The following is a 14233-nucleotide window of genomic DNA, read 5'->3' on the forward strand; positions in this document are numbered from 1 at the left end:
ATAAGTCTAGCCTTGTTTCTACTAACTTCTCCAATTTCATTCAGCTTGTTTTTGAATATCCATTTGGTTCCTATGATATTATTATCATGAGGTCTAGGAACTAATTCCCAAGTATTATTCTTTTCAATTTGCTCAAGCTCTTCGTTCATGGCCTTGACCCAACATTCATCTTTGCATGCTTCATGTACATTTTGAGGTTCGATGGTGGAAAGTAATGCTAGATAGCTTGAAGCTTCTATAATAGTTCTTCTTGTCTGCACACCTGCCTCTTTTTGTCCCAAAATTTGAGTCTCTGGATGATTTTTCTGCACATACCTGGATGGAGTCTTTTCTTCTACCGTTATCTGTTCTTCTGGTGCTTCATTGGTTTCTTCTTCAGAATTAGTTTGATTTGATGTGGAAGGATAATCCTCATCTTCTTCATAATCTTTGGTTTTTACCAGCTTTGGAATTTTACCTACTTCATCAACCACCACATCAATACTTTCAAAAAAATTTCCAAGTCTTTTATTATAACACTTATATCCTTTACTTCGGGAAGAGTAACTAAGGATAATGCCTCCATCTGCTCTAGGTTCAAACTTGCTAAGGTTTTCATCAGTCCTTTTGATGTAACATTTGCTTCCAAAAACTTTGAAGTATTTTATAGTAGGAGTCTTACCATACCAAAGTTCATGTGGAGTTTGAGTTCTGTTTACCCGAACATTTATTTTGTTGAGAATAGTGACGGCACTAAATGCAACTTCACCCCAAAAGGTTGCAGGAGTTCCAGAATCATCTAGCATGGCACGAGCCATTTGTTGAACAGTTATGTTCATCCTTTCTACCACTCCATTTTGTTGAGGAGTTCTTGTGGTAGAGAATTCCCTTTTTATTCCATGTTCTTCACAAAAGTCAAAGAATTCATCTGAGGTAAATTCCCCTCCTCGATTAGACCTGAGGCATTTGATTTTGCAATCTGATTCATTTTCAACCAACACTTTGAAGGCTTTGAACTTTTCAAATGCTTCATCTTTATGCTTTAGAAGTCCTATCCAACACATTCTGGAAAAGTCGTCAATGAAAAATATAAAGTATTCTTCTCCACGAGGTGACTTTTTCCTTGATGGACCACATAAATCAGTATGAACAAGTTCAAGAGGCTTACTAGCTGATCCTTCCTTCTCAGGGAAATGAGCTCTGGTTTGCTTACCAAATTGACATGATTTGCATATTTTATTTTCTGGAATGTTGATATTTGGAAGATCACGAACAACCTTGTATCTGCATGCTTTTCTTATTTGAGAGAAGCTTAGATGCCCCAATCTTCTGTGCCATAGCCAATGTTCATCATTTTTGCTTAGGTAGCACTATTGTTGTCCTCCCTTGAGTATGTATAGGTTATTTGGAGTTCTTATACCTTTGATCACTATTTCTCCTATATCAAGCTCACGAACAACACATCCATTTGATCGAAATACTACCTCATTTCCTTGATCACACATTTGACTGACACTCAATAGATTATGCTTTAGACCATCAACACACATAACATTCCCAGCTTTAACCTTTTCTTTTAAGAGAACAGAGCCTTTACCTTTTATGATTGTAGGAGTGTCATTTCCAAATGAGACCTTCTTTTCCTTTTCTAATGCATTATATGACTAAAGTTTTTCTTTATCACTTGTCATGTGTTTCGAGCATCCACTATTGATGTACCACTAATTTTCTTGTCCTTCTGCATACAAGGCTATACCACATCTTTTTGTTTGCAGTTCTTTCTTTCTCTATGTTTTGGGACCTAATGAAGTTTTCTCCTTCTGAGATGTTTGCCGAAATTTACTCCTGCATTCAGAATCTTCATGACCGAAGTTGTTACAGATAGAGCATTCTATTTCATTTTCAAGAGCAGAAAAGTTATTGTAGGTCCTTTTCATGATCCTAGTCAGATTCCTTTGATTTCATGTTTCTCTAGTCATGATGGTCTTGTAAGCAACACATTTAGTAGCTTTGTGTCCAAAGTTATGACATGAAAAACATTGGCCATTAAAGAAATTCCTGCAATTATCGAACCTACTGACCTGGTGTTTGTAGTTTCCATTGACATTCATTCTTGAATCAAATTGAGTATGATTTACCTGAGGTTGGTTGTAGCTTCTGTTCATCCTTGAAGTTGATTGAACTTGATTTACCTGGTGGTCTGCTTTATTCCTTTGTTGATGATTGTCAAACTGTTCACTTCTCCTTGCTACATCAAGATAGCTTTTGGAGGTTGATGGCTTCTATGCTTGAGATGCTTCTTTAGTATATCTAAGACCTGTCTTTATCAGAGGAGAACGCTGCACTTTGATAATTTCATATAAAGTTTCTGATCCTTTGGCAAACATGAGATTGAGAGCTTTTGTTTTCTCAACATATTTTCTTAGACCCACAATTTTACATTCTAATTTTTTATTGTGTTTTTCCCTTTCAGCAAGTTGGAATGTCAGAGTATCTATAATCATATTCTTTTCTTCTAAACAAATTTTAAGTTTAGAAATTTATTCATAAAGACCATCTTTATCTAAAGCATCCAAGAAATCATCATCTTCAAAAGCCATCAGAAGTCTATAGTCATTACCATGTTCATCTTCTTCACTATTTTATAAACCATCGCTACCTTCATGTGTATAATATCTCTTCTTACTTACATTCTATTTTCTATTCCATTTTGCTGATTCATTACCTTTATCAAGCTTATCTTTATGATTGGTCGCATAATGACCGACTCTTCCACAAGCAAAGCATTTGAAAGGTAGCTTACCACTGAATCTTCCATAACCCTGTTGAAGGTTCTTGACAAAGTTTGTTTCTTCCTCTCCTTCTGAAAGATGTCCTGATTCATTGAGTTCTTCTCTTCCTGAAGCTATGGATGTGGCTTCTCTCATATCTAATGGACCCCTTTTCTCATTTCGAAAGCAGTTAGGATTCCGTGTAGTTGTGTCATAGTAATACTATGAAGATTCCGCTTTTATTCTATGGCAGAAAATTTTGATTCAAACTTAGAAGACAAGGATCTTAAAACCCTTTCAACTACAGTAACTTCTTTTATCTCTTCACCCAAGTTTTTCATGCAATTAACAATCTCATCTATACGTAAGAAGTAATTAGCTATACTTTCATCATTGTGCATTTTGAGAGTTTCATATTGAATTCTGAGAGATTGTAGTTTTGCACATTTTACCTGATCGTCTCCTTCATAGCTTAGAATGATTTGGCCCATATTTATTTAGCAGTTTTGAGCTGCATAACCTTGAAAATTTTTGATTCTGACAGACTCCCCAATAATGTTTATTAACAGCCTGGGCATTTGTTTCATACTACTTTTTACCTGTCGTATTTGTAGGAATTGTTGATGGAAATGTATATTCTCCTTCCACAATTTCCCAAACATCTATTCCAAGAGATTGAAGATAGGTTGTGGTTCTTACCTTCCAATAGACGAAGTTGCTCCCATCAAAGGTTGGTGGTCTAATGGATCCCTCTCTTTCGTAGGTACTCATGATGATAGATCTTCCTTCAAGTGATCAAGCTTCTTCTGAAGGACCGACTCTGATACCAATTGTTGGAAATAATACTGAGAGGGGGGGCTGAATCAGTATTAGCAAGTCAATAATATTTAATTTCCATATTATGATTCATATACGTTACTTCAATTAATGAAACTTGCGTGTATATGCAGTTGTATATAAGGCAACTAGCGTATACCCAGTAAACTTATAATTTAGTTAATTCTTCATATGAAGATCTTTCATCTATGCATCAGAACCATATAAATAGTAACTAGGAGTAGTAAAAGAAAAATAGACAGTCACACACATGAACACAAGATATAAGGTAGAAACCCAATGTGGGTGAAAACCACCTGCTGCAATCGTCTCTATCTTTCTTTTAGTAAGAAACTTCTTTTTACAATATTTTGTACTAGTGTAGTCTTATACCAGTACGCATGCTTCTACCTGTAGAAGGCTACAACCTTCTCTCGTTATCCAGCTTCTCCCGGAAGGGAGCTACAACCACCTGCTCTTGTACTAGTTGATGTACTAGTACATAGGTGCTGACCTACAGAAGGCTACAACCTTCTCTATTCTTCCAGGGTTCACGTTTCATAAATTTTCAGAATGGATCCATCAATAACATCAATCAAACATCAAATATATCTGCATCAACCAATCTCCTTGCACCAACCAAAAACTGAATCAAACAACCACTTCTCTGAATGTTGTAACCAGAATATAGTAACAGTAACCAGAACCCAAGCGAGAACCTAGAACATTGCAATAGCAATCAGAAGTAGCTAAATCATATTTTATGAGGTGTATGATACTTCAATGTGATGAACCTACGTGAATACGCATTTGTATCAAGGAAAACCTGCATATACACACTTTTGAAATGTTGAACCGGTGTGTATACATGCCTTTGCTATAAGGAACCTACGTACAGATCTGTAAATGATGATTTAACCTTTACAATTATTCAGACATCAGATATACCTAGATCATCATATTTACATATTACGACATGCGCCAATTATTAAGATAAAATATCAAAACCACACAAAGATACTTCTCTTCAAGCCTTAAGATCTTGACCCATCAATAGAACTTATCCTTCATCAAGTGCTCAGGCTCATCCTTGATTCAAATCTAGTTGTGCACCATAACCCAATAACCTATAATCTCGATCTTACTCTTCATTAGATATGAAATTCGTAAGTGCCCTTGCCTAATGATCTTCTCCTCCTTTTATAGTCCTGGGCCTTACTCAATACCATGGTCTAAAACCACTTAGAAACAATACCTTGGTCCAAATACGTGGGGTCAACACTTCAAACAAGATACCTTGGACCAATACCATGGGTCAGAATACCATGGACCAAATACCACGGACCAAAACCAAGTTTTCCAACATGTACGTGCCTTTTGTTGGGTGTGGAGCTTGATTATATTCTGTATTCAAAGGTTTCAGCCAGATGTATACCCTAGGAAGATTGTACACCACTCCACGCGGGGGCGTGGGGGTAATCCCCCCCGGCTAGGGGGTCTGGGGGCCAGCAGTACCCTGGCGTGGGTTTGAGGGCAATGCCCCCGAAGCAAAAAATAGATGTAAAATTTCCTTGTAAAAGTCTAGTAATTTCTAGTCAATTTGGGTCATTCATTAGGCGGATGATCTGACGGTAGAAGTTATGTTTAATTTATGGTTTTTTTCCCTAGAAGGCAACCCCTCACTATATATGAGGGAATTGTATTGTGTCTATGTATATATGTATTCTGAGTGAGGAAGAGAGAGGAGATTGAGAGCGAAGAGGATGTAATAGCGGATCTGCTGTAGGTTGTATCTCTTTAGTTTGCTGGATAATATAAATGGAAGGACTGGTTATCTCTCTATGGGCATAGCCCAAACTGGGTGAACCACATATATCTTTGTCTCTCTTGTTTTATGTGTTTTCTATGTTTATATTTTTGCAGTATTTTATGTGTTCCATTGCTCCATAATATATAATTTTCTAACACCTTTCCTTCCGTGAAGGTGCGTGTGTATGCATACGCGCATTTTAGCCTGCGAACCCGCGTGTACATGCGGCTTGGTCAATGGGAGCCTGCGTATACCTTTCTTTCTTCATTCTGCGAGCTTGAACTATGATCTGTCATCTGTGAGAGTTGCCATCAAGGACAACAACTGTGTCATAGCGCCAAATCTGTGTCATAATGCCAACACTTTCTTCATCGGATTCCAGTGACACGACATCAGACATCCCTTATGCAGATCTCGGTCCCGACAACAGAACCATTTGTTGGCTTATTGGGGCCTAACCCAGGTTCGGTGGTGATTTAGCCAAAAAAATCCTGGTACTACTAGCCTTTTCGGCAATAGCCCGTGGAGCACGAACTAAAGTCTCACTCGAAGTAGTATGGGAGGGTGCTAGAACCAAGTTTCCAGACCCTAGAGATGTCTGATGGGTTCAAGTGGTCCACGGTTCGACCTTGCATGCACGTCGCTATGTGCACTTACCCGTTCCTCGTAGCCTGAGATACTGCCTTCGTGCAGCGCTACTCGGGGGCTGAATAGTGTTACTACCAAAGTCCTTACTAGTAATGTAATATTAATTGATTAAGTTAGCTTATCTGTATTCTTTTTTTTCCCATGGAAAAAGTCGTAATTTCTATTAGTCATTTGAAATTACATTATGTAGATGCTGTGCATATTCAGACTGAGACAGTGTGTCTCTCAAAGAGTTCTGTAGGAGACTGTCCTGAGTTCCAAAAAAAAGAAAAACTGAAAAAGATACAGAGATATGATCATATGAATATAACCATTCTCTCTCCGAACTGTTGGTCCACGCAGGGAGTTCCGGAGAGGTGTCTGTCCAAAAAGCTTCTGTCTATAATAGAAAACAGAAAATAGAGATACCATATAAACTGTGTTTGCTGTGCTGTGCAACCGTGAGTTCTGCCTCCCATTTAAGGAGACACAAAAAAAATATAGTTTGCTGTCCATATTATCAGTTCTATCTAAATAGCATGTAAATGAAAAAACAAAAAAAGCATCTGTTGGGCATAATGGGACCCCTTTCAGTTCTGAGTGTCCCTTTGTGCCTGAAGATCATCAAAGGGTCGATGGTAGTGCTGAAAGAAGGTTCCATCCAGGTCTTCTTGTATTAGCCAGTCCGCTTCTTCCCTCTGCGCTGCTTGCTTGGATAGGTAGTCCGCCCGAGTGTTGCGCTCCCTGTAGATATGTCGACATTCAAATTTTTCAAAAGCATCTGTTAGTCTGAGTGCCTCTTCCAGAATGTGTCTCAAAGAGAAAACAGAACATGTTGATTTCCTTGTAAGCCAATTGCAGACAATCTGTGAATCTCCAAACAATTGTAGTTTTGTGCAGCCTTTTTCATGTGCAAAAGTGATGAGGTGTTTTGCAGTGATAAGCTCAGCAAAATTGTTTGTGCCCCTTCCCAGGTGAATTTGCAGCATGTAGTAGTGGCTTTCTCTCAGGTAGAGTAGGGCTCCCCCCCCACAGCCAGTCTCTTGGGCTGAGCCATCAAAATAGGCCCAGGGATAGGATTTATCTATGAGCTCCGGGGTGATGGTCCTATGGGGGGCAGGTGGAGGATCTTCAGGAATGAGAGCTAGGTCCGCAAAGAGGTGTGCTATAATGACAGGCCAGAGAGGAGGCTTTTGGTAAAAAATGGCTCTGTTCCTTGCTGTCCAGATGGACCAGCACATCAAGAGGGGGATATTCTTATCTTTTCCTTTGTGTCGAGCCTGCCAGTTTTCCCAGGCATCACTAATAGAGTGACCCTGCCATAGCTGTATAGAGGGAGACATTGTAGTAATAAGAGACCACTGTTCTTTGACAACCGGACATGTGAGGAAGAGGTGTTCAGTATCTTCGTCGTTCATTTTGCATAAATGGCACCAGAAAGGTCCATGGAAGGACCGCTTTTTTAGGTTTGCTCCTGTAGGTATCTTGTTGAAGAGAATTGTCCACATGAGAAGGCGTGTTCTGGCGGCAGCTTTTAGATGCCAGATAGATTTCCACCATTGTAGCATATTGTCTGGTTTTAGTGGCTGCATGAGCTGTAGGTATCCTTCTTTTGGGGTGTATGAACCACTTTTTGCTAGGGCCCAGACAATTTCGTCCTCTTCCTCTGTGATTCTAACCTGTGCTTGTGAGAGCGCCTCTGTGTAATTCTCCCATATCTGTCTCCACTGATTTGGAATGTGAAGGTCTCGGTATGTCCTCCAGGCCTGCTGGAGAAAAGTGGAGTTTTCCTGGTCTGCAATATGAGAAATATGCGTGACTCCCCAATTCCTGAGGTGGGTTAGGAGCTGTGCTGGAAGATTGTGCATATTCCCACAACCGATCCAAGGATCAATACCAACTCGAACAGAGCTTCCTTGTCTGATTCTCCAGGTGATGCCTTCTCGGATTAGGGGTAGAGAGTTTATGACCGCTTTCCATATGATTGATTGTCTACCACTTCCTCTTTGTTCCCTGCATACCCAGCTGTATATACTCTCTGGTGCGATGTATTTCTCCATGACTACCTTCGTCCAGAGGCTGTTTGTAGTGAGGAGTTGCCAGCCCAGCTTGGCTGCTAGAGCATTTGCAAATAGATCCAGTCTCTTTATCCCCCAGCCACCCCATTTTTTTGGTCTCGCGATGGAGTCCCAATTTACCCAGGCAAAGAGATTTCCTTGCATGTTCCCTTTCCATAAGAATCTGCAGCAAATTTTCTGTAGTCTGGAAAGAATCCCTCTCGGTATCCAAGCCAGTGACATCCAATACACTGGCGTTGCTTCAAGTACAGATTTAATAAGAGTGAGTCTCCCAGCCCTAGTGAGATATCTGTTGTACCAGACATTTACTCTTCTCTCCACTTTGGTAATGAGCCTAATCTAATCAGCTATTTTGTATCCTCCATGCTTCACCCTGAACCCTAGATACTTCAATCCTTCCTCCATAGGTTGGATTTGAAAAGGGAAGCGGTTTTTTGTGTAGATGACCTCTTGTGGGGTGCAGCCGAGCTCTGTTATGGTGGATTTATGAACATTTATAACCATTCCTGATGCTTTCTGGAAGAGATCAAAAGCCTGTTTTAGCGCCGATGTGTCAGCCATGCTTCCATTTAGGAAAATCAAAACATCGTCCACAAAAAGGAGATGTGTAAGGAAGAAGTTATCTGTGATTTTTATCCCTTTTAATCTTCCTCTTCTATGCTCAGATGCAATAAGTCTACTTAATCCTTCCATAATGAGAAGAAAAAGAAGGGGGGATAGTGGGCATCCTTGTCTAAGGCCCCTTCCAGCAGTGAAGAAAGGGGATGGTGTGCCGTTGAGGAGAACGCTGAATGGGACATCAGAGATGCAGCACATGATTCTTTTAATGAATAGGAAAGGGAAGCCCAGATGGGTAAGGAGCATTCGGATGTATAGAAGATTTACCCTATCGAAAGCTTTTGATAGGTCCACCTTGAGGATCATACCTTTTAAATTTTTTCTTTGCATAGAGTGAAGAAGCTCTTGTGCAGTGCCAATAGCTTCATGGATCTGTCGTCGATGGAGGAAAGCGAACTTCTCAGAGGATATGTTGGCAGATAGAATGGGTTTGATCCGATTTGCTAGGATTTTGGCCAATATCTTATAGAGGCAGTTGCAGAGCGAGATAGGTCTGAATTCATCAAAGGAGACAGGCTTGTCTGTCTTGGGAATAAGGGCTATAAAGGTAGCTTTGATACTAGAGGGGATAGATCCTATATGACAGCAGTGATTTATAGCATTTAGTAAGTCCTGCCCCAGCAGATCGAAAAAGGCTGAGTAGAATTCAATAGTCCAGCCATCCGGGCCCGGACTTTTGTCCTTCTGAAAACCTTTGATTGTTGCTTCCAGTTCCTCCATAGATATATCTTTAATAAGCTCGTCTGCTTCCTCCTCATCTACAAATCTTGGAAAGAGTTCTGCCACTCATGATTTCAAGAAGGTTTGCTTGTTCTAGGGCCTTGTATATGTTCCTGAAGTGTGAGGTGGCAAGATGTGCCAGTTCTCTAGGTCTGCTCACCGAGTATCCCTGTTCATCCTGTAGCTCCCAGATGGTATTTATTGCCTTTCGTCCATTTGCAAAATGGTGGTAGAACTTTGAATTTTCATCCCCTTCCTTTAGCCAGATGGCTCTGCTTCTAAGTCTCCAGGAGTCCTCCCTATCCCTGAGTATCTTGGATCTTTTTTTAATGAGCTCTTCGAACATAGACTTCTGGTCAGGGGATAAGTATGTACCATCTGAGTGGGATTCGAGGCCTTCAATTGCATGTTCCGCTTGAGAGAGAGTTTGGTCATCCAGTTGTCTCTTCTGCTTTGCCCATTCTCTTGTGACCACTTTGATCTCAGAGAGGTTCTTGACAAAACCAGTGGCTGGGTCTTCATTCTCCCGAATTGGATGTGCCTTCCAATAGTCCGTAATCTGATTGATGTAGGAGGGTTCCCGCAGCCAAGTAGCATTGAATTTGAACGGGGCTTTTTGAGACTGTTGTCTAGCACTTATTTCCAGGAAGATTGGTCTATGGTCCGATATCCCCCCACTTCCCACCCATTGTCTGGCTCTAGGGTGTAGATTACACAGACCTTCTTTAATGATAAAATGGTCTAGCCTCCTGGCTAAGCTCTGGTCCCCAGTTCTGTTGTTCTTCCATGTGTACTGGATTTTTGCAGAAGGGAGGTCAATCCAGTGAAAATCCTCAAGCAATTTCTCAAAGTAGTCCGAGAGGGGATCGATTTGAGCCTGATGACCCCAAGATTCAGAGAAGCCCATTGAAAAGTTCAAATCTCCCCCCAAGATAATGTTTTCATCTATTAGGAGCGGGGAGCCAAAGAGCTTTTGCCAAAATAGTTCTCTGTTTTGGCAGGGGCCATAAACATTTATGATTTTGAGATTTTCCTCCAAATCTTTTGAAAATATATCAGCCCCCAGATAACCCACTCCGCCCCAGATATTCTTTAAATTAATGGAATTGTTCTTAAAGCCCATAGCTATGCCTCCTGATCTTCCTGACACATCGATGGCTGTGAAATTCCATCCCGGCAGCCATGATTCAAGTATGGAGGTTGCAGAGTCTGCTTTACATAAAGTCTCTTGTAGGAAAATAATGTCCACATGATCAGTTATAAGAAGACGTTTCAGGGCCGATTTTTTATCGGGGCTGGCCAACCCTCTACAGTTAAAGGACATAATTTTCATGGAGGGGGGCGGGAGAGGGTGTCCTGCGCTCTAAGGGCCCTGGGGATAGTGTTCTGTTTACCACGGAGGACCTCATCCTCCAATTGTTTACGAGCAATGGTCATATTAGACGGACGGCCCCGCCCCTGCTTGGGCGAGAGAAAAGGAGCATCCACCGATATTCCTATGGCGTCCGTGACATGGAGCTTGGTGGTCGAGCGGGTGGGGTACCGGGGAGAGGAGTTTATAGAAGGGGAGGGCATGGGGAAGGAAATGTGGGGAATAGAGGGGATGGAGAAAGGGGAGGGGAAACCCGGTGGATTCGGGATAGGGCAGGATACATATAGCGATGGGAATTGTGAAGGGTTAGTGCCCATTACTAGGTCGAGGGCGGATGGGGAAGAGGGCGAGGGGATTCTAATGGGAGGAGGCACGCCCGCGGAAGATAAACACAATGATGCATTTTTAGAAACAGAGGCAGACGAAAGAGAGGACGTACCCGAGGAGAAGATCGCACCCTTTGCAGCTCTTGATCTTGTCAGAGGTGGAGAAGGAGGCCGAGCCGAGTTTGAGCCTTGCTTCTTTCGGCGCGGTGCAGTAGGCGCCTCCACCGTATCTGAGGTGATGATATGGTCTGTTCTGCGAGCCATAGCCACTGAGGGGTTTGGCTGTCCTACTTCAATATGCGGACCCTGGTCTGAAACCGTCTGCTCTGTCTTCTGGAGTAGGGGGCACTCCTTATAAAGGTGACCCACCTGGTGGCATCTTTTGCACCTGTAGGGGATGCCCTCGTAATCGAGCTTTTGAGTTCTTGAAGTTGTTTTCCAGTGAATATTGATGTTTTCCGGTACCCCCCCTCTGGTATCCATATGCACCAAGATTCTTGCATATGCCAGCGAGCCTGTTGTGATATAAGATTTATCTGATTCCATGAAAGTACCGAGTGCATTTCCAATTCTCTTGAAGATGTCTTCAGACCAGTACTGTAGTGGCAGTCCTGGGAGCCTGACCCAGATAGGTCCGATACCTATAAGCTCCGTCTCTGGGTCAAATAATGGCGTCCATCGCTTGAGGAGGACCGGGGCTTTCTCAAAATGCCAAAAAGATGAGAGGACCCAGCTCGTGTGGTCCGCCCGTGCAAACTTGAGTGCGAACCATCCTCGCACGAAGGTCTGGACTGTTGGAATATCCACTAGGTATTGGCCCCAGATCGAAGTCGCCCATTCCTTTAACTTTGCAGCCGTTGCATGCCGTCCCTTTATCCGACCCACAAGGACACAGTCCGCCAGATCCATAGCTTCCCCCCAACGTATATCCTCTTCCAATCTCAGGAAAGCGTCTTCCGCAGTCGATTTTAGACAGCGCTGCTTCTTGGAAGGCCGGGAGGACATACGTCCCGGAATAGCAGTAGCCTGTGAGTCCACAGGGGGAGAAGCAGGTGGGGGGGGGAGAGGGTTTGATCCAGGAGGGGGAATGGCTTCAGGGAGGGGAGGGATCGCGTGATAACTTCCGGAAGGGGCAGCGGGGGCTGAAAGGGGGATAGAAACCGAGGAAGGGGGGTTTGTCACCGGAGGAGGGGGGTTTGTGACCGGGGGAGGGATGGAAACCGCAGGGATAACAGGCGTAGGGACGAGGGAGAGGGGTTCCGTAGGTTGTGAGGGAGCGCCGTTCGGAGAAGGGTGTAAACAATCGGCCAAAAATCCCAAGGTGGCCGGGGAGGGGACCACGAAAGAGTTCCAAGAGGAGGGCTCACCTGAAAAAAAACCGGAGGGGGGAATAGGGTCGATTTGGGGGGAGATGGATTCGAAGCCGGCTGATAAGCTCCCACTGTTCAGACCCCCAGAAGAAGAAAACGTGGACCTCCAGATGGAGCTTTCCGCCAGCGGAGATGCCGAGTAATCCACCTCCTCTATGTCCATGTTGACAGCTGCGCTGTGCCTCCTTCAAGAAAATAGGTAACCGTCCGATAGAGCCTACCTCGAAACCCGATAACCGTTTTGGGGTTTCACCGGTAGCAGGTAGGTTAAAACCCAAAAGATCCCAAAGTAGGAAAGGATCGAAAATACCTGGTCGCTCTTGCCGATTACCGTGAGTCCCTTCGCCTTCAGGAACTGTCGGTCGATCCCGGATGGTGCCGCCGTTCCGATGCAGAGGAGTAATAACAGGTATCCAGGGAGGAAGGGCAAGGTAAAAAGGGGGTAAAAATTGAACAGGGTAAAAACGAGAAAGAGGGAGTCACGGGCGCGATAGGGTAAAAGCTATTACCGCACAGAAAACAATGACGGATCCAGGTGGAGGGTACGGGAGCGGGTGGGGTTCACAGAGCCGTGCAACGGCCTGCAAACCCCTGACAGGAGGGTTCCATGGCTATGTTGCAGACTCAGTTGACCTCACTTTTGCAATCAGCTTATCTGTATTCATTTAGTTGTACTTAACAATATTCACAATTCATACAAGTGCACGTAGTAAAGAAACAATATATTCGCCAATGATATCAAACATGTAATAACTAAAAAAAAAATACACATAATTGGTAAAAAAACCTTTCTTTATTAATCTCTTCTCCGGTTATAGACTCAACTCTACCCTGTGCACTCAGCTATAGGGGTTCGCGCATTCAGCTGCAGACTTTATTAGGCCTTTGTGCACTCAGTTGCAGAGCCTTTTCCTACTCTACGACCCAATACACACTTTGCACTTTGACTCAATCTCTAAGATCGTTCATGCCTATTCTCCCTTTTTCTATCTTTACAACTTAAAGCCTCGCTCTATTTATACAATCCCATGGTCCACAAAGAATGGGTAGGCCAACATTACATTCAAAACTTAGGGCATACAACCCTATGATTCTAACATACATTTCGTGCTCGCAATTCGCAGACCTTTACAACCATATCAAGTCAAAATTTGGGCTTTGAGTCCCAAAACATGTCATGGGGGGATTCCATGCCCAACACATTATCCAGGACTTTGAAAATTCAATGCTTACAAATGAGAGTTGTGAATTCTTTAATAGGAGGAATTTGGAATTAGTTGTTAAAGAATAATATTAAAATAATTAAACTAGTCATTAAAGAATAATAATAATAATAAATTATGTAATTAATATTTAAGAAAAAGGGTCAAGTCAATAGATTAAATTAAATTAAACATATAAATAACCGTTAAGAGGAAATGTCAAGCGAAAATATTTAAATAAATAAATGATTAATTAAATTAAATTAAAAGAGAATTAAAATAGAAAAAATAAAAGATCATTAAAATAGATAAATGGGATGGGGGATTAAGAGAAAATTGACGATAATGGAAAGTATAGAAGTACATGATCAATTAATTTATTAAAAAGAAGGAGAATACGAGTAAGATTAGAAAATATTGATAATATTGAAAGGATAAATAATCTGGAAAATTCATTAGATTAGAAAACAATATGTAAAAAAAAAAAATGTAATTAAAATTAAATGGATTTATTATAACATGAGATTATTAAATATAAGGATGC

The 14233-nt window shown here is 41.9% G+C and overlaps 2 protein-coding genes and 1 pseudogene across 2 annotated transcripts; all 3 read right to left on the bottom strand.

The window, feature by feature from the left end:
* The window catches only part of LOC149250525 (uncharacterized), a 28938-nt pseudogene extending 22419 nt beyond the window's left edge, over positions 1 to 6519 (bottom strand).
* Positions 6520 to 6593: 74 nt separating this feature from the next.
* LOC149250526 (uncharacterized) lies at positions 6594 to 8063 on the bottom strand. The gene has a single exon (XM_089453686.1). The coding sequence runs from the start codon at positions 8061 to 8063 to the stop codon at positions 6594 to 6596; it is 1470 nt and encodes a 489-aa protein (XP_089309812.1).
* Positions 8064 to 9453: 1390 nt separating this feature from the next.
* On the bottom strand, positions 9454 to 10743 carry LOC149250527 (uncharacterized). The gene has a single exon (XM_089453687.1). The coding sequence runs from the start codon at positions 10741 to 10743 to the stop codon at positions 9454 to 9456; it is 1290 nt and encodes a 429-aa protein (XP_089309813.1).
* Between the last annotated feature and the right edge of the window lie 3490 nt (positions 10744 to 14233).

Source organism: Pinus tabuliformis, chromosome 7 (genome assembly GCF_031772625.1).
Source record: "Pinus tabuliformis cultivar Carrire ecotype Pingquan chromosome 7, CPIR1, whole genome shotgun sequence".
NCBI classification, from domain to species: Eukaryota; Viridiplantae; Streptophyta; class Pinopsida; order Pinales; family Pinaceae; genus Pinus; species Pinus tabuliformis.